This window comes from Protopterus annectens, chromosome 5.part0 (genome assembly GCF_019279795.1).
Source record: "Protopterus annectens isolate FY-2018-M chromosome 5.part0, PAN1.0, whole genome shotgun sequence".
Lineage (NCBI taxonomy): Eukaryota > Metazoa > Chordata > Ceratodontiformes > Protopteridae > Protopterus > Protopterus annectens.
Window position 1 is genome coordinate 1,167,394,869 of NC_056735.1, and position 22,217 is coordinate 1,167,417,085.

Sequence of the window (22,217 nt, forward strand, 5' to 3'; positions counted from 1 at the left end):
GTCCCAGAGACTTCCCATACTCTGGAACAGATTACCTAGCTGTCAAACAGAGCTCCTCATTGGCACTCTTCAAGAAAAATCTTGATGACTGAATGGGAAATTCATCTTCGAACACTAGTAGAGACAAACTTCAATACTTGGAAACTGCAATACACCAACAGATTCAGAGGAAGACACAAGAGTAGTAGTAGTAGATATCCATTTTATTCCTTCTGTCCTGGTACCTCAGCTATTCGCCTTCAATGGGACATATATTTGCATTTTCAGTCTCCTTTTATATATGCTTTAATTAATTAAACATCAATCAATCAATTAAACATCATTATATCAAATAATTTAACTCATTCACCACTGAAATATATTTCAAGGAAGGAAACATTTCTCTTAAACTTTTTACAAACACATTTTTTCCTTTTCTTTTACTTAATCTACAAATTTTATAAATATTAATTACAAAATATGAACTGTAAACTAAACACTCCAAATATTAATTAATAAATTTCATAGTGCAATAAATTCTTTTTCAGATGTGCATGCATATAACAACTGATCACTATAAAATATCAATGTTGCAAAACTTCAATTTTAATACATAATAAAACATTTGGTGAAAACTGAATATCATTTATACCCATTAAATTTCCAAGTTCATTCCTTTAGGAAATAGGGTATGATACTCAATGATGAACCTTTGTTCTAACTTACTCAAAACTACTTTGTAATTTCCTCTATTTGAATGAGGCCTGGCTAACACACTAAACTTAAAGCTATCATTTTCACCATTGTGTATGCTGCAAAAATGTGCAGCCACAGGGCTCTCTAAGTTTCCCCTCCTTATGTCACCTAGGTGTTCCAAAATACGAATCTTAACTTGTCTAGTAGTTTGTCCAATGTACCATTTGGCTGGAATACAATCACAGCCTAAAATGTAAATGACCCCTGTTGACCTACAATCAAACCTTTCTGAATCTGTTGGTGTATTGCAGTTTCCAAGTAGTGAATGGGAAATTCACCCTGGGGATCACTTCTGTGGCTCTGCTCGACAGGGGCACAGGAAAATAATTTTCTTGGGTGGCGAAAGCCAGGGTACATTTTTTGGCTAGGCTTGTATGGGCCCTAGGGCCAATAGCCTAGTACCTACCTATGAACCACGTATCAAGTGCTTTTGCTGCAACAAAGAACAGGCTTTTTAGTGGAAGTACAGCTTGCAGACAAAGTCAAGTGCCTGTCTAACTGCTGGTTTCTCTGTCTGAAACAGGAGAGACAAATGATTGTGCAAATCTACAGGGATCATCCCCCTCCCATGAGGTTAAACCACTTGTTGCCATGTACACAGAGATTATGGAGAAGTAGTAAGAAAGACTGGTTCAACATCATCTCAAAAACGACCTCCAGGAAAGAGCACTACACCTAAGAAAGTCCCATTCCAAATGCCAAATCAAATAAGTCTCTTCAACCATAACAGCACATAGCTCTAAAATCCTTCTGAGACAAACTTCTAAAACACATCTGTAAACCACAAACATTCCAGTTTGAAGGGTGAAAATAAATTTGTCTCAGTCATAAAATTTCAGTTTCAAGGACAGGCTGAACTTCATTCTTGGATGTTATGAGGAGGATGTCTCAAACTGCTTAAATAACTCCTTTGCTGGACTACAGTCCAATCCTTTAGGTCAACTAAAGCTGGTACACTTTTTCTCAATTCATCGCAGTATAATCAGGATGAATATGGGGACTCTACATACAGATCATCAATCAAAGATGGAGAAGTGGTAGGGGACATGTAAGCAAATGAGACTTTGCAGAAAATGCACCCACTTCTATAAGCTTCTGTTGAAATTCAAAGTGAAGAAAACTGCAACTTCCTAATAAATTAGGAGAGAGGTCTACTACCAAATGGCTGAAAGAGAGTCTGCACCATTTGGCAGTAAATGTAGTTGAAAAGTGGGATTTTGATGTTGACTCAATAGCTCTTCAATGCAATTTTTTTTCCTCTCAGTGTGTACTACGATGGATATGTGGTGTAACAGCATCCACTCTCAGAATCAAGGACTTCAACATGTAGAACTGTTACCTATTCCTAACCTGCCTGTTCAGGTACTTTACTACAGACAGGTCTCCAACATTGTGGTAATTCAGGATGTCCCTCAAAGTGACTGACATCATCTAAATGCATTTGGCTTTATCAGCATGCATTTCAGACAGTGCAACAGTTGGAGGATCCCAAATCACGATATGGATTCAGACATCAGACACATGCCAGAGGCACCAATTATTTTAAAGCTATATGCATTCACTAAAAGGCTGATTGACATGGGAAGAGAAGGCTGTCAGTTGGGATGAGATGAAGGACAAAGGATTGCTGGCAGCTCCAATCAAACAGTATACACAGTCTCTCCAAGATGTTCCAAGAGCTCTATCATGCAAACTGACCCTGACAACCTCCTCAACCCCCAAAGAGATGGTTGGTTTGGACTTGGAAGGGCAGAATAAGTAGGAGATTTCTTGGTTGTACAAAAAGGGTCTGTGCCACAAGCTTGCTGCAGGGGTCTGATACAAGGAGAGTTAATAAGATGCGACTTGGTAATCATGGACCATGTACAATGCAATTCTGTACCCTCCTTTATAATAATAAAAAATGCTAAACCATGAAGCTGCATGATCCAGCAATCTGCAACTCTTAAAGACATCCAGACAGCTACAGTGATCAGCTCTGCAGCTTGATGTCATGGCAAGTTAAAATCCGTGTATTAAGACTAGAGCCACGGTAGACTCATGACAGACAAGATGCTAGAAAACTCAATGGGCTAATCAGCATCCATTTAGCCAAAATATGGAATACTCGTGCACTCCCTGTCCTGCAATGTTGCTGACACCAGTACTGTGAAGCAGCTGTTGAACATCTAGATGTGGAAGGCTAAAAAAGAACACCCACCTGAAGTGTCGCACCTCATTTGGTATCCACTGCTTCTGGGCAGTATATCCAACAATCCTACAATAAGAGTGAAAGCACTGCTTGAAGGATGGCCTTCCTGAAACAGTACGTACTTTACATGGTGGCTGAATGCCCTCAAAGAGGTAATCTGCCAATGTTTCCCCTTATCTTTTTAAACTAAGAACAACAATGGAAATAACTCCAGATCATCTTCCTGCAAAAGAACACAACTCGGCAACTCAGCAGCTCTTTTATAAAAACACGTAGGACCTCAGCATGCATTTTTCTGAAGCCCATTGGTCCTTTACTGCAGGATCTCAGTAAGAGACTTAACATCTCTATGCGACCCAAAACTTAAGATGTGGAAGTAGCTAACCATTTACTTAAGTAACCAAGTTAACTTTAATTTTATGTTACTGACTGCATTGGTGTTTCCGGTTTTCAGATCATTTTCAGAGGCATACACACAACAAATTATGGCTTTTTAACATTTAATTAAGCCACAGAATGTATCAGTGCGCCAATCAGCAGCTGATGCTCACTGTGATAGAATTTCATACAACTCTTCTCTAATGAGACCGGCTTAATCTGCACTTCTGCAAGGACATTTGTGAAGGTGATCTACATACAAGATCATGCTAACGTGCTCTTATTGTTGTATAAGACTTGAATTATGCGACTAAGAAGCTGTCTTTGGAGCCATATGGGACAACAGCTTCAGTAGACCTTCCTTCAGGAAAATGATTGTCACCTAACAGAACTGAAGCTGTCAGCTACCTTGTACAGTTTTTTGCCTGGATAGGGCGAAATGCATTTCAGTTCCGGATTCATGCTTCAGACATGTGTGCCTTAATTTTAACTCATTTAGTTCAGTTGCCATCCCTTTTTCCATAGAAAGACTTAAGTGTTAGACATTAACTATTTTTTTCAGAGGCAAGTCAGGTATTACATTGAAAGGGCAAATGGTGTGAGATCTATTATCTATCTAGTTGTTTTCCTTATGTAGATCAGAGAAAGATTTCCCATTAGTAAATAAACCAAGTTGTTCTCTCATTGGATTAATCTAACAATCCTAAAAGAAAAAGAAAAGCACACCCTGAAGGATGGCCATCCTGAAATGCTATGTACTTTACATGGTGGCTGAATGCCCTCAAGAAGATAATTAGTTTGAAATAAATAAGTAACATTGGGTCTTGTTAATTAAGCTTGTGGAATGCCAACAAATTGTAATTTTGACAAGTGAACCTAGGAACCTAAAGGCAACATGTTCAAAAGAAGATTTAGGACAGAGACTAGTTGGTTACTTATTAGTGCAAGATGTGACCAAACACATTCTGTGCCTTTGTTGGGGGTGTTGTAAATTGTTTCTCTAACCAACACCAGTGTCCCCCTGTGAAGCTCCTTATGACAATTGGCTCCTTACAAAGGATCCCACTCCCTTCCCCAATCATACCAAGAGAATTCCTGGCAAAAAAAAGACAAATTTAAAAAGTTTAGTATTTTCTGTTCCAATCCAGGGTTGACTCTACATTACTTAATCCCATTATTTTATTTACAAAGAAAAGTGTTACTAGAAAATGGAAAATCATGCTGGCTAAAGACCTAAAGTCCTAAATAGTTTATGCACATTAGAAAATGGGGAAGGGACCTCAAGTTTGGTGAAAAGATGAGAAATAAATGCAGTCCAGGAAGCAATCTTTTTAACCTCAGACTTTAGGGATATGGATGAATTTATCATACAGTGCAAATCTAGTTGTCCCAAGTGGTAACTTATGTAAGGTGTAATAGTTTTACCAGTTCCAATGTAAATCTTTTTTAGGTAAGCATACACATTATTATATGACAAGATTAGCCTGTTTGTCAAATTTGTTTTTGTTTTACTTATTTTTGTTTCTTTGCTAGCAGACTCTAGCAGCTACCCATGAAGATGCAAGAAGTGTTTTCCCCTACACAACTGTTTCTGTTTTTGTCAGTTAACATGTATTACAAACTTTTCTCAGAGTTTGAGCTTCTATGTTCCATTCGTTATTAAAAAGGATTGTTTTCTAAACTCCCTATTTGCCAAGTATGCATATGAACACAAGTGCAACTGCAGCACTCACCAGGTTTGGAATTTGGCTTTATAACTAGAATGCATAGCCGGGTTAAAATACAAGTATGACATGACCACCATATAGCTACAGTACAAACATGCCCCAGCCACAATTACGGCAACTGTCCTTGTATCAATGCACAACAAACTGGCTGACCACTAGTGTAGTCTCAGAAACCAGTTCTGGTGGAAGGTTTACAGCAGTCCTACATCTGATTGAAGATCACATTAAGTTTCACATAAGAGCCTGATGCTCTAAACTTTTTTTTTTTTTTTTACAGAAAGATAACTGCTACACAAAAAGAACCTTTAAGAATAGACACATGGGTAGCTACTAGGCATGCCATCCTGCAGACCATTAAGAAACATAGCCCAATTTCTCAATTGCCTGGGAGTACTGCTTGGTTAAGTGACTTGCTCAGAGTCGCACAGTAGGCAAAAAGGGACTGAAGAAATCACACGCTATATACCACAGCTCATAGCGTTAATCCTCTACACTAAATTGTCAGACAATGGAAAGCAATTTAAGTCTGGACTATTTTATATGTACTATAATGCAATGGCTGTGAAACACCCACCTCATTGTAATAACGATGTGTCCCTCGAAGGGATTTGAATCCACAACCTTCAGCACCTGCAGCCTGAAATGTGCTGCATTTACACGCTGAGATACATTAATAAACTAGTACAACTGTTGTTCTCACCATAACCACCATAAGCCCTCAAGGAACACAAACCTGAAAGAAGGAAGCAAACTTATTTTAATCATTAGAAATTCATACCCCAGGCAGGAGTCTCAATTCAGGGTCTCAAGTACAGGAGCCTCTTTAAAATGCTTAATCAGCCTATATTAGGCTACAGGCTTGCACTCTGATGACTCTACGGTAGGCTAGAAGTTTACACACTGCAATATCGTAAAATGGCCAACAAGCTGGAAGCAAGTACCTTCAACAGAAATTAACTCCAATTCATGTCAAACTGATATCCAATACAATTGAAACAGCCCTTGGTATAAACAGGGCTCAATATTGTGGTACTGAGCTCTCACTGAAAAACAAATCCAACCTGCACTGCAAAAGTAAAAGCAGAAAAGCTTCTGAGCCACTGTCAAGAACTACAGAGACATTTTATGAATGGCCAGGAGGGGGTCTCTCTAAACAACCAAGCCCAAGAAAACTGTGAAGGCAAAGAAAATGGGAACTTCAATACAAGGGACATCAGAACTGGGAAAACAAGCTGAACTGTAATGTCACAACAGCAAAATTAGGGATAGCCTCAGAGTTTTCTTTAAGAACAATGTGAGAAAGAATGATAAGTATGAAGGGGATGCCTAGGCGAACACATCTCCAGTGAAGATGGAACACATTCACTGCCATTCTTTATAATTCTGAATGCATAACACTAAAACCCACACTTCACGACTAACAGCAAAACATTCAACATTTACTTCTACTTCTGTGAGCACAACATTCACTACTTACTTACAGAATATGAAATGGAAATGACTAATAGTTATCTGTTTGCACTGCTGTTTTAAAAATTCATGCCAAGTCTCAGATATCAGAGTCTCTTATAGTTGAATAGTAACTCTAACCAGTGTTCGAGCCATGCTCAGGGTTAAAAAGCCAATGCTTCAAATTTATCATTTGGGTGGTGGCAAGTTTTAACCCTTTAATACTAGCATAAAAACAAATGGCAAGATCAACCATACAAGCTGTAACATGGAACTATAAACACAGCATGCTTAGATCATTAGTTGTGGCATACCTGTAACTGTAGGTGTTGACTTCTGTAGTTTCTTTCAAACATCACGCATCTTTTGCCTTTGCTTTTGAAGAACTTCTTCAGTGCAGATTTGTACTTTTCCAATTCTGCCACCACTTCAGAAGAAAGGTCCACAACAGACTGGTAGTGCCCAATAGGTAAAATCAGTACGTGGTTAGAAATTAAGCTACCTTTGGCAATGGCAAGGTAACACTAAAATGGAAAACAAAACAATGCAGTTAAATTTCTGACACTCTTTGCCCCCTCCATAGATGCATTGGGTAAATTAAATAAGATATGAACATAGCACGCAAATCATTCTTATTATGCATATCAGCACCATCAAGTGGATGGGGAAAGTGAACACTACTGCCTGACCGAGCTTTGCTCCCTAGTGCAGCTCATGGCTGGGGTGCCTTCCGGGTAAAGTCAGCACATTCTCCATGTGCCCACTACCGTATTTAACCTGTCATCTTGTTCCTATATGCTAAAGTGGAGTCCACAGGTAAACAACATTCCTCGAGCTGTCTGCATAATTGTTAAGACACCTAGTTTGAGGGTAATGCTTATTCTTGGAACAGTCTGCATTTTTGCTAGTCTTTGACCTTTTCGCAGTACAAATAAACTACGTTACTTTGTGGGCATATGCATGTGTGCTTGTGCATTCTGCAATGGGCTAGCACCCCCATTCAGCAACAGTTCCCTTGCCCTGCATTTACAGAGTGGCACAACTCTGAATTGGGTTAATCAGTGAATTTTGTTAATATTGTCTTAACATTTCAGTTCATCCATATTTTTGTTTTGGATGGAATTCACAGACAAGTGCACTACTACAGAAAAAATATTGTACACATACATGTCCTAATGGCTCAAACATACCTTACAAAAACAAAATAAGCAGTTAGTCCAATAACCCATAAATGGAAACAGTTATTCATCCAAAAGACGGAAGCCTCAGTATATGAGCACTTCCTGGTACAAAACACAGTTCAGCTGTCAGATTGACTGGTGTAGTATGTAGTTTGCCAAAGGGTTGCAGCTGTCCTTCCCTTCTGTTACCTCCCATTCTACATTTATCCAATTCCATTCTACAAAACAAAGTTGTTTTATTTTGTACTATGCAGTCCAGGAGACCATTCAATTTTCCATCACTCTCTCTGTGAAGCATTCCTTCATCATACTAATATGAAGCTTCATGCTTCAGCGGAACTCAAATTTCATCATCCTCGCACTCCTATTTTTCATTTCAGCTCCTACTTAAATCACATTAATTTTATGGACCCAAATTACGCTCCCCTTTCCTTTCTTTTAGGGAGAACAACTCTACTGTCTCTACCCACCCTTCATAATTTTCCTTTCAACCTTTTTACAATCCTAATGATGTTTCTGTATCTTTTTCAGTGCTTCCCAAACTGGATACTTCACCAATTACCTACACAGCATGTCAGTTCCTTTGATGTCCCAGAAGTCAGTACCACTGGAGATAAAACCAAGCATCCCTCTAACCTTGACTTCTTTGTTTTTCTCTGTTCCTGGAGGATCATGCTGCATAACAATTGCCCCCCCCCCCCCCAAAAAAAAAAAAAATGTCTTGTTCATATTCAGCTGCATTAAGTTGTGATCTCCAGCTTAAAAACTATGCTAGATTTATGCCTTGCCATGTGCTGAATACTACATTTTTCAGCAATGAGTTTCAGTTAGCCAAGGCTAACAGTTTACTCAAATCTCTCATGTCTTCTATTTTGTGTCGCATGCAAACAGGCTTATTTTTTACTGCTCATACTAGGTCAGTGAAAAATATTTTGAAGAGCACATAGGTTTACAGGTTGGTACTAGGCTATCGGCCCTAGGGCCTATACAAGCCTAGCCAAACAATTCCCCGGATATTTCTTCCCACAATAATTACATACCTGGACCCCTGTCTAGCAGGACGACTGACATGATCCTCGGGGTGAATTTCCTATCTCCCATCCAATCGTCAAGGTTCCTTTTGAAGAGGAGGTGCTCTGCTTGACATGTATGGGCAGTCTATTCCAGAGTATGGGGAGTCTCTGGGTCAGGAAACTATCCCACCATTATGTTTTGTTCATTGTGATGACAAGGTTTAGATCCCTGGAGCGTGTGGCTCTGAGGGATTGGGATTTCTTTAAATGGAGCATGTCCAATAGCTCAGGGTTTGACATGGCCTTGTATGTTAAGTAGAGATCACCTCTGAGTAGACGATATGCTACAGAATATAGCTGGAGTTTTTTTTTTTTTAGAGGGTCAGCATAGGGCATCTGCTTTAGGCCTGTGATTCTTTTAGTGGGGTATTTTTGTGGCCTTTCCAGCTGTTGCAGATGTCTTGTGAGGTACATACCAAATGGGGCACTGTACTCTACAATGGGTCTAAAGAGGGATGAATACAGTGGGACAATGACCTCTTTCCCTGGATGAAAAGCCCTTAGTGATGAGGTGTGCCACATAGGATTTCCTGCCTGTTGTGGAGATATGGTTATCGAAGTTGAGACCACTGTCCACCTGTGTCCCCAAGTCTCTCATCACACTTTTGGTGTTTAATGTACTGCCACCTATGCGGTAATTCATGGGTATGTGTTTTTTCCCAAAGGGGATAACTATACATTTCTTGGCATTAAGCTTGAGCCCATGGCTCTGGCACCAAGCATTTGTTTCTGTAAGGCCATTTTGTAGAATATCTACATCATTTGGGGATTCAATAATGGCTCCCAGTTTGCAATCAACTGCAAACTTTGTTAGCCAAAGTCCCTCAGTGTTGGCCTGTACTTCAGAGAAGTAGATGCCAAACAAGAGGGGTCCCCGGACTGAACCCTGAGGTACTCCACTTGTCTGGAGATGGATTTGGAGTCAGCTACATTTACAGTCTAGGTTCTATCAGTAAGCCAGTTAGCAACCCATCGAGTGACGTAGGGATTTATGCCCAGCTTAGTAAGTTTATCTATGATTCCAGAGTGAGGGATTGTGTCAAAGGCCTTGGCGAGGTCCAGATAGGCTATGTGGCCCATCTTACTCTCATCCACAGCTCTGGAGACTATTTCGAAGAAGTCAGTCAGGTTCAGGAGACAAGATCGGCCCTTCACAAACCCAAACTGGGGTCCAGTGTTTGAAGGTTGCCAATGTCTTTGTTTATAAGTTCCATGATAATGCGTTCCATGCTCTTGCAGATCAGGCTTGTCAGACTGATGGGACGGGTAGTTCCCAGGCTCCAAGGTGGACCCCCCTTGTGAAGTGGGATAACTGTAGCTGTGTGCCACTCAGTAGGCACGAAGCCTGAGGTGAGGCTATGATTAAACATAACACTTAGGTGAGGTGCCAGTTCATTTTGAACACAGCCCGGGATGTCATCTGGTCTCATGGATGCTGTATTCTTAGCTTTGGAGAGTGCGGTTTCTACTCATGAGGCCATGATTTCTGGAATTTGGCAATCTTTTCGTTTTGAGATGGGCCCTTTAGGGGGTGAAGCTGGCACTAAATCGATCTGTCAGGATATTGGCAATACCCTTGGGATCAGTATATTTAATACCATTCTGTTGTAGCTGAGAGCAGATATGAGCATTGCCATTTAGATTCTTGACATAACTATAGAATGCCTTGTGGTTGTCTTTGGAATCTTTGGCAATTGTATTTTCGTAACTAGCTTTGGAGGATTTTATGAGGGATCTCAGCTTCTTACTGAGGCCGGTAAGGGATTTTTTTGCATCCTCGGATTTTCCTCTTTTCTGCAACAGTTTTCTTCCTTCTATTGTATAGTTTGTTTATGGCAGGGTACCACCAGATTGGCTTCCTTTTTTTTTGGAGGACAGCGTCTTGGTTCTATTTGGGATGGCACGATTCATGCACGAGGAGATGTGCTCGTACAGTACCTCAGTGCAGGATTAAGCAGTCGAACTTTCAACTCCTGCCTGCATGGGTGCCATGAAGTTTGTCACTTCTGGCTTTAACACGAAGTTGGCTTTGTAGAAGTTTTTTTTACTGAGGTTTCCTTACTGGGGATGGGGTGAGATGTGGATGTCAAGGGTGATTTGCTTGTGGTCAGACCTGACCAATGAGGGGGTGGACCACTGGTGTAAAGCATCTATCTCCCATGTTGGTAATGACCAGGTCTAGGATATTGGAACCCCTGATGGGACAATGGATTAGTTGATCCAGGGTGTTGGAATTTATGAGTTCCAAGAACCATTGGGAAAAGGTACTGGTACCCGAGTAGTTTCCCAGTTAATGGCAGGGTAGTTGAAATCACCCAGTATTAGGGTGTTTGGTTGTATCTTAATATTTTCCAGTAGGTTTAGAAAGGTGTAGCGAGAATCTTGGGGCATGGTGGGGGATCTGTAGCAAGCTACAATTTGGACTGCAGTCTTACCTAGTGTTATTTCAGATGCACTGTGTTGGCCAACTGGCCTGGAGGTGTGAATATCCTTGGTGAATATGGATACTACTCCATCTTTAGTGTTTCGGTCTTGGTTTGGTGGCCGAAAAGTGTGGTAAGAGTTGTAGCCTGGTACTGCAGAGGTGCTCCTGGTACTGCAGAGGTGCTCTCTGGAGTCTTGAACCAGGTCTCAGTTACTGGACAGATATCGATGTTCTCCATTTTTAGGAGTGCCTCAAGAGTGCATTTTGAGGTTTAGACTTCTAGCATTGAGTAGCATTACCTTCAGATTTTGCATGCTTGTATCTGTTATGGTGGTGGTTTTGTGCTTTGAACCTTGCCTTAAAAAAACAGTATAGGGGTGGCAAGAGCTTTAGCCAGTAACCTGAATCCCAGGGGTGACAGGTGCAGACCATCTCTGGCAAAGCATCGTGGTTTGTCAATCATGTCGTTCCAGGCAAATACTGGATCCTCTTTGAATGACACCAGAAGCTTAGCCAATTGTTGAAGTCAATCATTTTGTCCTTAGACTGTGGTATCATTCTCGGTGAAGGCAGGATGCTACTCAGGGCTAGGGTCATACCTGCCTGGGCCACATGATCCGAGAGCTCTTCAATGTCTCTTTTCATGTAGTCCAGAGAGGTACGTCTCAAGTCATTCACTCCAACATGGACATTTGTACTTGTTGTGAAGTGACTTGAGTGCATACGTTATGTGGCGGATCCTGGCACCCAACAGGCAGCTGACTGTAATTTTCTCCTTGTTTAGTCTAGTGAGTGGGACATCAGTGTGCCTGACTAAAGAGTCACCTATGACTAAAGTGTTAGGTACATTGTCTTGCCCTAGGGGCTGTTGCTGGGTGGCACACTGGTGTTGTGAGCTGTGTGTCACTTTGGTTGTGACTGGTGTTTGTTTGCGTTTCAGCTTCGGAGGTCCTTGTTGCTTGGGCAGGTTAATGTTAAGGGCCTCCGCATATGTGTGTTTAGTGTTGCTGTGTGTGGGTGTTGATGGTGTGGGTTTTGAAGGGCTATGTGTTGCTTGAGGTGTGGTGTAGGTGTTAACCTTCTCCTCGACTGTCTAGCACAATCTTGGCTGGAGAGAGCTCTGCTTCCAGTTTGGCTATGTAAGTGCATCTCTCACAGGTTGCAATGTTGGGTGGTAGGAGGAGAGGGTTGTCTGTGTACATGTGGCAGTTGCTGCATTGCCCCAGTATGCCAAGATTCACCAGGTGGAAAGGAGAAATCACCGTAAGATGACCCTTGGACATGCCTGTTTAGGTGCTTTTTTTGTAAAGTACAAGAGCTGTTTTTCCTTAGCTTTGCAATTATAGGCTGTTTAGTGCCTACGATTCATTTCTCCTTATTAACAAGAAGAGTTGAGTGCTTGTATCAGTTTAAGGCTTCCTGGTGCTTTCCAGCAGGTTCTAGAGCAAGTGCTAGTCACAGGGGTTCAGATTTTAGTGCTACCACTGAGAAAACAGGACAGACATCTGCAGCAGTTCATTACTTAACTTATTCCCTTCAGTGGAGCTATGGACCTTTGCACCATAGCTTCCAATAGGCAGGGCCTAAGCATTTTGATAGAATCAACTTGTATCCTCACATTTCAAACAAATGCTCATATCTCTGGAACCATAAGTGTTACTAAAGTGTAAAGGCAACTCTACAGCATAAATTATTTTTATAGTGGCAGTATTATTTAGGTTGTAGCTTTTAAACTGGATTTTATAAGTTACAATAAACAGAGTAACTATTAAGTTTTTAATATTCTGTAAACTTAAAAGATCTCTGCAACCACTGGAGTTACAGACAACTGTCAAGCTGCATTTTGTTCATCCAGCTGAGAACTTCTCATGATGCTAAGCAGCTCTGTCTGTGCTACTTGGTTGAAGAGATTTTTAGAAAAGTGTGACATTTATGACAATATAAATAAATATCATGAACAGCAATTAATCTCCCTTTACCTGCACCAGAAATGTCAAATATCAACACAGCTGCGTTTTGCACTGTGTAAACTTTAAGATGAACTATTTGATACTTTGTATGTAGCATGGTTTTAAAATTAATGCAAATATGAATAATACTTGACACCTAGGATGTAAATGCAGAAGCATTTAAAGGCATCACCCAGATGTAATGAGTTAAATCCCTTTGCCCTGACTGGCACATTTGGTGTCCTGCTGTTTAATCATTCCCACCCACGACCACTTTTGTCCTACCCCCACTCTTTTAAGCTCACTTACAAGCACTCTGTAACATAATGAATCACAGGCCTAAGTCTATGTAAATGGCATTGACTTGCTGTCCTCCATCTATTTCTGCCAAGTAGTAACCTTACCAATTGAACTGGGATGGTTTTGTAGGTTTTTTTGGATGGTCTGATAACCTCGAAAGTTGCTTTCTTCCAAAAATCCGACCAGTCATTCACTCGAGACTTCTCTGTTCTTCCTTACTACAGCAGTCAGACTCACAAGTCAGTTATTTCCCAGGCTCCTCTTCATGCCACATAGTACTAGAATTGTACATAAGAGTTCTGAAGAATCTGGGCACCCACCAATAACCAGCTAAACAGTTACATTACAGGCTGTCTCACTGCTCCAGTCAGCCAGTTTCTGCAGGATTCTAGGCACCATCTTGTGTAGCCTTTTGTGCCTCATCCTCCCCAAGTACCAGAGTTTCTTCTTTACCCACCCATGGTAAATTATTCCCCATATGTCCACCTCTCATCTTCACACTTCTGAAACACGGTCCTTTTATTCTTTAGCAAAACCAAAGGCAAGGAATGTATTAAGAATCTCTGCTTTTCTCTTTTCTACTTGAATTCCTTTATGCCCCCCAATAATGTTTCTTCCCTTTTCTCCTATGCTTTTATGTGGTTCACAAATTAGGACCTGGATACTTCTCCCTAAATTGGAAAAGGCACTGACAACAGTTCAAGGACAAGGACACTCAGAAAGAGGTCTTTTTATTCCAAAGAGACATCAGTTTTGCAATTTCAGTTTCTCGGTTTACCATCTTTATTAAAGCCATGTACATTTTTTTAAAAAAAAGTCAATCCTGCAATGAAGTTCAATACTTGATTTCTTAATCACTTTCTAGTATAATACTTCACAGAATAACTTTCCCAAATGCTTACCTAGTATGTGCAGAATTATCTCTCTTTTTTTTTTTGGTTTAACAGTTAGGTGGACGGGTCTGCAGACTCATGTGTAAAAATATGAAATGGATGATGACCCCACTCTGTGCACTAAGCTTCGGGTGGCTATCACTGAACAAATAAACAGTTCAGATGAACTAAAAGCAAACTTTATTGAGTCACGAAAGTGAAAGATGAGTGTTTTTGTCTAATAATTTACTTTCAAGAGCTGTAAACTTCTTCAGACCATTGTTGAGGCACATTATTGTTGGCTTCCCCCACAATGTGATTAGGTTCCGGAAGACACCAGAATAGTCCCCATTTCTGGCTGGTGGCCAAGGATCTTGTCAGCTGGTGTGCAATTTTGATCAGGTCTGAGGGGATACAAGACTTCTAAGATGAAAGTCTATACGAAAGAAGTTACGCTCCATGGCATCATCATTAACCTGCACAGTTGGTAAGAATGGATCCTACCCTTCTTTATGTGCTACATATGGCACTGATGCACTCTGAGATTACATTTGAAGTTCACTGGGGTTTCTGGTTGCCAGTTCATCTTGAAGTTCCACAAGGCTACAATTAGACTCCTTTCTTTTAGGTCTACATGCCTTTCGCTACAGAGAAAATTATGTCTTGTACCTTCACGGGGTGCCAACTGGAGATATCGGACCTCTCTGTCAACAAGAGAGAATCCTCTTAATGACAAAAGCCAATTCAGAGGCAGGCCTCCTGGGTCCGAGGGTACCAAAGACAACCCTGAATCTGAGTGAGCCGCGCCTAGACCAGACTGTCTTAAGCTAAAGCTCCAAGACTATCATGAAGGAGGAAATGCTGACCTCAACTCAGACACTCCAGCATCGATACCAGGACACCAAAATCCATTTTTGTGCAGTCAGAGAGACACTGTTCAAATGCAATGACAGCATCCCATCCATGCCAAGCTTCTGTGCCCATCACGTCTTCAAACACGCTGGTAATGGTAGAAGTGTTATTAGTGCTTGTCAGTGATTTTAACCACACCAAAGTGATACCCTATGACCCCCCCCCAACCCCAGTGTACACAAAATTCAGCACACCCTAGAAAATTCAGAATTTCAACTTACAGTTTGTTACTAATACCCTTCTATGGCCTCGCATGATCATGAAAAAGTACAGTTGTGTACACTTACCATAAATGTACATGTTAGAGTGTATTCACTGTTGCAGTCATCATATTTGGGTTATCTGCTTGCAGTAGCCCTCAGTCAGCCTGATTAACAAAGTCTTGGGCCCTGCGTCGGTTGCTGTCCCTTCTTCCATGACGTCAGGGGTATAAAACATGAAGCTGACGCCATTACATCAGTTTTTCTTGCCCCAGATGTCAGGTGCCCCCCAATGGAAAGCCATCAAATCTATAAATATATAAGGTTATACCTCCAACAAAAAAGCAAATACACCAAAAAGCTTTTGAGCATAGTAAAGGAGAGCAGAGGTATAGCCTCTAGCAGGACTGCAACAGTGAATACACTCTAACATCTACATTTATGGTAAGTGTACACAACTGTACTATGTTCTTTGTGTTTCTCTGTTGCAGTCATCACATTTGGGCAGATTCCCAAAGCTAATGATGGGAGGAGGAATTTATATAGCATTAGGACCAGTTATAAGGCCCTGCAAGACTGCAGTGGCAAAGCCAGTTCTGGATGTAGAGAAAATTGGCAGATGGTAATGCTTGGTGATGCTTGGTGAAAGTATGTACAGAACTCCAGGTAGCAGCTTCTAGGATGTCCCTGGTAGGGACGCCTCTGAGAAAGGCTGTAGAGGTAGATGCAGCCCTGGTTGAATGGGGTCTGATCCCCTGTGGAATAGGTTTTCCATGGTGCTTGTAGCAGAAACGAATGCAATGGCCTATCCATTTGGAAATGGTTTACTTTGAAATAGCCTTCTCCTCTGCTCCTGCAGCAAATGCCACCAGTTGTTCAGATTTCCTTTGAGGTTTAGTCCTGTCCAAGTAGAATCTAAGTTGTCTGTGCACATCTGAGTGCAGTATCTGTTCACCTTTGTTCTGTGGATTAGGAAAGAAGGATGGCAAATGAATGGACTGATTTAAGGGCCACACTGGATACCACCTTGGGCATGAAGGAGGGATTGGTCCTGAGGGACACCCTGTCTGCATGAAAGATAATGAAAGCCTCCACTGCCATAAGGGCCTGTAATTCAGATACACTTCTTGCTGAAGTGATTGCTAAAAGGAAAGCAGTTTTTCAAGAAGTGAATTTTAAGTCTGCAGTAGCAGCTGGCTCGAAAGGGGAAGAGCGAGTTTCTCCAATACAAACTTAAGGTCCCAGGCTGGAGTTGGAGTTCTCCTGGGTGGTCGTAAGTTTTTGGCCCCTCTGAGTAACTGCTTGAGCAGTGGATTAGAGAAGAGGGGAGGTTCTGTGTTATAATGAGCAGAAATGGCTGAGGTGAATTTTGATGGAGGAGGAGGAAAGGCCCTTGTGAAGCATCTCAGTTAAGTATTGTAAACTCTGAGGTAAATTGGGCACCGCTGTGCTCATCCCTTGAGATTGGTTCCAGGCACAGAATATTTTCCATTTTTCAGCATAAAGATTTTCTAGTACTAGGCCTCCTTGCCTCTAAAATTATATCCATCAACGGTTTAATGAGGGATTGTGAAGGAGAGATTAGGTAATTAGCCAGGCTGCTAGGTTCAGTGTTTGAAGTGGAGGGTGCAGAATCTGGTTCTCCTGCTGAGACAATAGGGTAAGAGTCTGGGGCAGCTGCCATGGGGCCAACAGTGACACATTGCACAGGAGGGGGCACCAGTGTTGGCGTGTCCAGTCTGGTGCAATCAAAATCATCCTTGGTTTGTCTTGTTTGATCTTTAGTAGTACTTTGGAGAGCAAAGGCATAGGAGGAAAGGCATAAACTGATAGGTTTAGGTTTTTCCAGCTGAAGGACAGAGCATCCACTTTCCAAGCTTGTTTGTGGGGAGTCCTTGTACAAAATATGTCCAATTGATAGTTCTGGGGAGGCAAACAGGTCTATATCTGGGCTCCCCCATTTGCTTGTCAACGTGTTGAAAATTCTTGGTTCCAGTTTCCACTCGTGCGGGTCCATGAGGTTTCTGCTTAATTCGTCTGCCAGTATATTTAGTTTTCCTGGCAGGAACTGAGCTTGTAGATGCACTTGGTAGCTCAGGGCTGTGTTCCACAATGCCATGGCTAGTCTGCAGAGGGGGTAAGAATGGGTACCCCCCTGCTTGTTTATGTACCATATAACAGTGGTGTTGTCCGTCTTTACCATTAATTGTCCTGGAAGAATGTGGTCCTTGAAGGCTGTCCGAGCATTTTGTACAGCTAACATTTCTTTTTGATTGATATACAGGTGCATTTGACTTTGGTTCCATTTGCCCTGAATGCACTTCCCTGCCAGGTGAGCCCCTCATGCATAGTCTGATGTGTCTGTTAGGGTTTGGGCAGCAGTGGGTAGTGTGAATGGTAATCCCTTGTTTTGGTGGCAGGCCTATGCCCACCAAAGGAACTCTAGGCATAGGCAAGGTATGATAGGAATCATTGCTTCTAGATCCTGAGAATGTTGACACCATAGGCTTTTTAGATACCATTGTAGTTTCCTCATATGCAGTCTTGCATATGGAATTAGAAGAATGCAGGAGGCCATGAACCCCAAGGCTTGTAGTATTTGCCTTGCAGATAGCAGGGTTTTTGTGACCACTTGTTTGAAGTAGGTTGTCAAATGAATTTGTTTCTCTGGCGTAAGGAAAGCCATCTGGGAAGTTGTATTCAAGCTTGCTCCCAGGAATAAAATTTGTTGACAGGGTACTAGGTGTGATTTCTTTTTGTTTATGGTGTACCCCAGACAAGTCGGCACCCTTTGTACAAAGACCAGATGATTCAAAAGTATGTCCTGGCTTTCTGCCTGAATTAGACAATCGTCCAGGTATGGGTATATTTGAATATTTCTTTGCCTGCAAAATGCAATGACTGGAGCTAGGCATTTTGTGAATACCCTGGGCGCAGTAGATAAGCCAAAGGGCAGTGCAGAGAACTGATGGTGCATGTAGCTTGCTTTGAAGCGTAGGTATCTTCTGCAAGATTCCCCGATTGGGATGCACAGGTAAGCTTCCTTTAAATCTAGTGTTGCCAACCAGGCGTCTTTGCCTAGCATAGGGAGCAACTGGTGAAGAGTCAGCATCTTGAATTTTAAAATCACCAAAAAGGTGTTTAGAGTAGACAGGTCCAGGATAGGACGTCATGAATTGTCTTTTCTGGGTACCAGGAAAAGTCTCGAGTGGAAACCTTGTCCCTTTTCCTCTTCTGGTACCAACTGAATAGCCCCCGTGCTCTTCTGGTACCAACTGAATAGCCCCCGTGCTTAAGAGAGAAAGTACTTGCTTTTGGGCCTCTGCCCACTGATTTGGGGGTAGATCTGGCCACCCGCTTGGTGTTGGTAATGTGTGGAAGTGAAATCTGTATCCCTGGGACACTACATTTAAAACCCATTTGTCCTGGGTAATGAGTTCGCAGTTCTTTGCATGAAGAGCAATCTTTCCCCCCAAAGGGACAGACAGTTGAGAAGTGCTTGGCAGTTTTAAAAAGAAGTCATTGAGACAGTACCATAGGGGGGAGTTTTACTATCCCCAGATTTGGTAGTGGAGGCCCCCTACTGCTTAGTCCTGTGCGTACCCTGGGACTGAAGCCTGGATCTGGGTTTGGACTGAAGGTCTGGAAGAGGCAGAAAAGGACCAATTCTTGAAAGGCCAATGCCTACTAAACCTTGGAGGTTGTACTTGTAAAAAATCTTTAACAGTTTGCATAGATTTATCTTTTTTCTCCATCTTTTTAAGAACTTCTTCTGCCTTGTTGCCAAACTGGCGGTCCTGGTTTAAAGGAGCATCCAGTAATTTTGTTTTAAGATGATCTGGCAAGGATTGCTCCTTAAGTCAAGCATGCCTTCTAAGTACAGACCCAGTTACAGCAGCCCTGCAAGATGCCTCTAATGAATCAAAACCACATTGCAAAGTATGTTTTCCAACTTGTTCAGCTAAATGCAGTAAATCCTGTAAATCCTTATTTTCAGCACAATCAGGAATCAACATCATTTTCTGTTTAAGCAATCCAATAATATGCTGCTGATACTTTAACATATGACACTGGCAGTTTAAGGCCCTAATGGCCAAAGTTGCAGAAGTGTATACCCTCTTACTCCATCTATCCAGCACCCTGGAGTCTCTATCAGAGGGGGTAGGGTTTTTGGCAGTAGTAGCTTTAATGCTCTTGGGTCCCTGTGAAATGGTCTCAGGATCTGCAGTAGGATTTTTAAAAAAGAACTTATGAGAGTCAGGGACCCTGTAATATCTATCAGGTTTTCTGGGGATAGGAAGTAAAGAGTCAGGGACCAAGCTAGATTCCGAAAAGGCATCATCAACAATGTCTAGTACAGGAGGTATGGCTAAAGGCCTGTGCTGGGGCAGGTGTAAGAAATCCCTAAGCCTCTTTTTAGAATCAGAGAAATCCTGACTTTCCCAATGAAAATGCTCCCTGAGGGTATGCAAGGTTTCACCAAAAGAAAAATCCTCTGGGGGGGGGGGGGGATGCACAGGGAATAGAGTCCTCAGCATCAGAATCCTCACAGGCAGATAAGAGGCAAATCCTAGTCATCAGAGGAAACAGAAAATTCAGAATCCTGGTCAGGAGTATCATAAGCAAACTCAGTCCTAAGTCTCTTAGAGGGGGAAGGTTGGCTTCCCCTGATTAAAGTAATAAGGTCTTCAGCCATTCTTATTTGTTTTTTTAGGCATAGAGGCCTGGCCATGCGGTCTGGGTGTCAGTTTTCCAAGCAAGGTACGAGTTTTAGGCCTTGAGGAAGAAGATGGTGTCGGTTTAATACGCAAGTCAGTAGGCCTGAATACACCCTCAGAAGACAGTGCCTGCACAGCGGCTCCAGACCCATCCAAGGTAGAAACATCCACAGGTTCCACAGTTGAAGCATCTCTTGGCATACCGGACTCCGAATGGGTCTGAGTAGAGGCCTGCAAATCTGAAACAGCGGGTATCAGGGGCTGCGAAAGTGCCTCACTGAGTACCGGCGAACTGGCGACTAGCTTAGGAGAAGCGTCGTCAGCAGCTTTGGTCCTCGGCGGCCTGTCTCTGTCTTTGCATTTTTTCAGAATGTCGGTAGTCGGATGGCTTACCGAAGACATATCGGGATAACTGAACCGAGCACCAAAATATTTAGAAGCGTAAATATACCGATGACGGATAGTTCATGGTTTAAATAAGGCACAAAACCGACAGCAAGCTACTTCGTGGTCAGGGCCTAGGCAAAGAATACAGTACGAATGAAAATCTTTAGGAGGTATTTGATTTCCACAAGTAATGCAATGATTTACTTTTACTGACATCGGTTTAGAGCAAGAAAAAAAGTTCCCCCAATGGGATACTTAGCTTTTAGTTGAAGACTTTGGTTCTGAAACTCGAAAACAAAGATTTCAGGAGTCGGCCGACTGGCACTTGCGAACTGCTTCTGCTTCGGGCACGGCACTTGCAAACTGCTTCTGCTTCGGGCACCGCACAGCAAGAAAGACTGATGTAATGGTGTCAGTTGCATGTTTTATACCCCTGATGACCTGATGTCACAGAAGGGACAGCAACGGATGCAGGACCCAAGACTTTGTTAATCAGGCCGACTGAGGGCTACTGCAAGCAGATAACCCAAATGTGATGACTGCAACAGTGAAACACGAAGAACATCTTCCTGACATTCCCTGAAGCCATCTCTTAAGAGATGGTTCTTTAATCCTTGGTGACTTCAACTAACTTTTAGCAGACTGGGTACTTAGACTTCAAACGCTGCTCGTGCACGATGCTTAGATTGAGTTAACAAGAATTCCCTGGACCTTACTGTCCAAACTCCCACCAGGGTTGGTAATATCCTGAACCTAGGTTCTCACAAACTTGGCTATGGGTATGTCCCATGCCTCTATTTGCTCCTCATTATTTAAATCCGACCACAGACTGGCTATCTTTACCCTGAGAACATCAGTCCCTGGTAACCAACACCACCCTCTTTAGATAATTCAAAACATTTTTGCAAATGTACAACAAAATCCAAAAATGTATCCATGTCATCTCCAGTCTGGATTTGAGATATGTAGCCATCTATACCAAGGATCTTTATGCTCACTTTGATAAATGCATTGTCAAAGTAATCCCCACCAGAAAAACACAATGTCAAACTCAATAACAAACCACTCTGACGGACATTACATTATACAACAGAAGGAAGAATCTGCTTAGATTACCTTGCAAGGCCAGAACTTCCAATCACAAACACAAGAAAATGTCTCACTAAGAAACTGAAGGCAGCTATAAAGACCAGTAATTCATTCCATGAATGTAGGCTAGCTTCTGAGGCTAAGGATTACAAGTCCTTCTTCAGCCAAGTTAGAAAACGAAGGAATAATTCACATCACTCATCTGAACTCATCTATAATGGCATATACTATTCAAATCCTAAAGACATTGCCTACATACTAATAAGTTTGCTACAACTTTCACTCCTGAAACCATCACTCCCTCTCCAAACATCCTTGAGTCACCCCCCCCCCCCCCCTCACACACACACCTTCAAGAAACTAGGAACATGCAAGAGTAGAAGCCCGTTCATTTTTTTTTTTTTTGGGGGGTGGGGCTGACTATGTAGTTCCCTGTTTTAACAGGTCTGCCAATACTTGTGGAAAGATGGGTAACTGATCTGCAGGAGGTTGTAGATACTCCTGAAGGGAGGCACCATGAATATTAGACTTTTATAATATACAGGACCCAAGCATCTTGCGTTATGGATTCCCAGGCTGGAAGGAATAAGGGCATACATATAAAAGCAGAGGGGTATTTGCAAGGGAGTCC

At 42.0% G+C, this 22,217-nt stretch overlaps 1 protein-coding gene across 2 annotated transcripts in view; it reads right to left on the minus strand.

Annotated features, from left to right (window-relative positions):
* CWF19L1 (CWF19 like cell cycle control factor 1) overlaps nucleotides 1-22,217 on the minus strand; it is a 633,757-nt gene that overhangs the window by 140,587 nt on the left and 470,953 nt on the right. For both annotated transcript variants that reach the window (XM_044071015.1, XM_044071016.1), the window contains exon 11: nucleotides 6,795-7,004. In XM_044071015.1, the coding sequence (XP_043926950.1) occupies nucleotides 6,795-7,004 (210 nt within the window). The remainder of the gene's footprint in view (nucleotides 1-6,794; nucleotides 7,005-22,217) is intronic.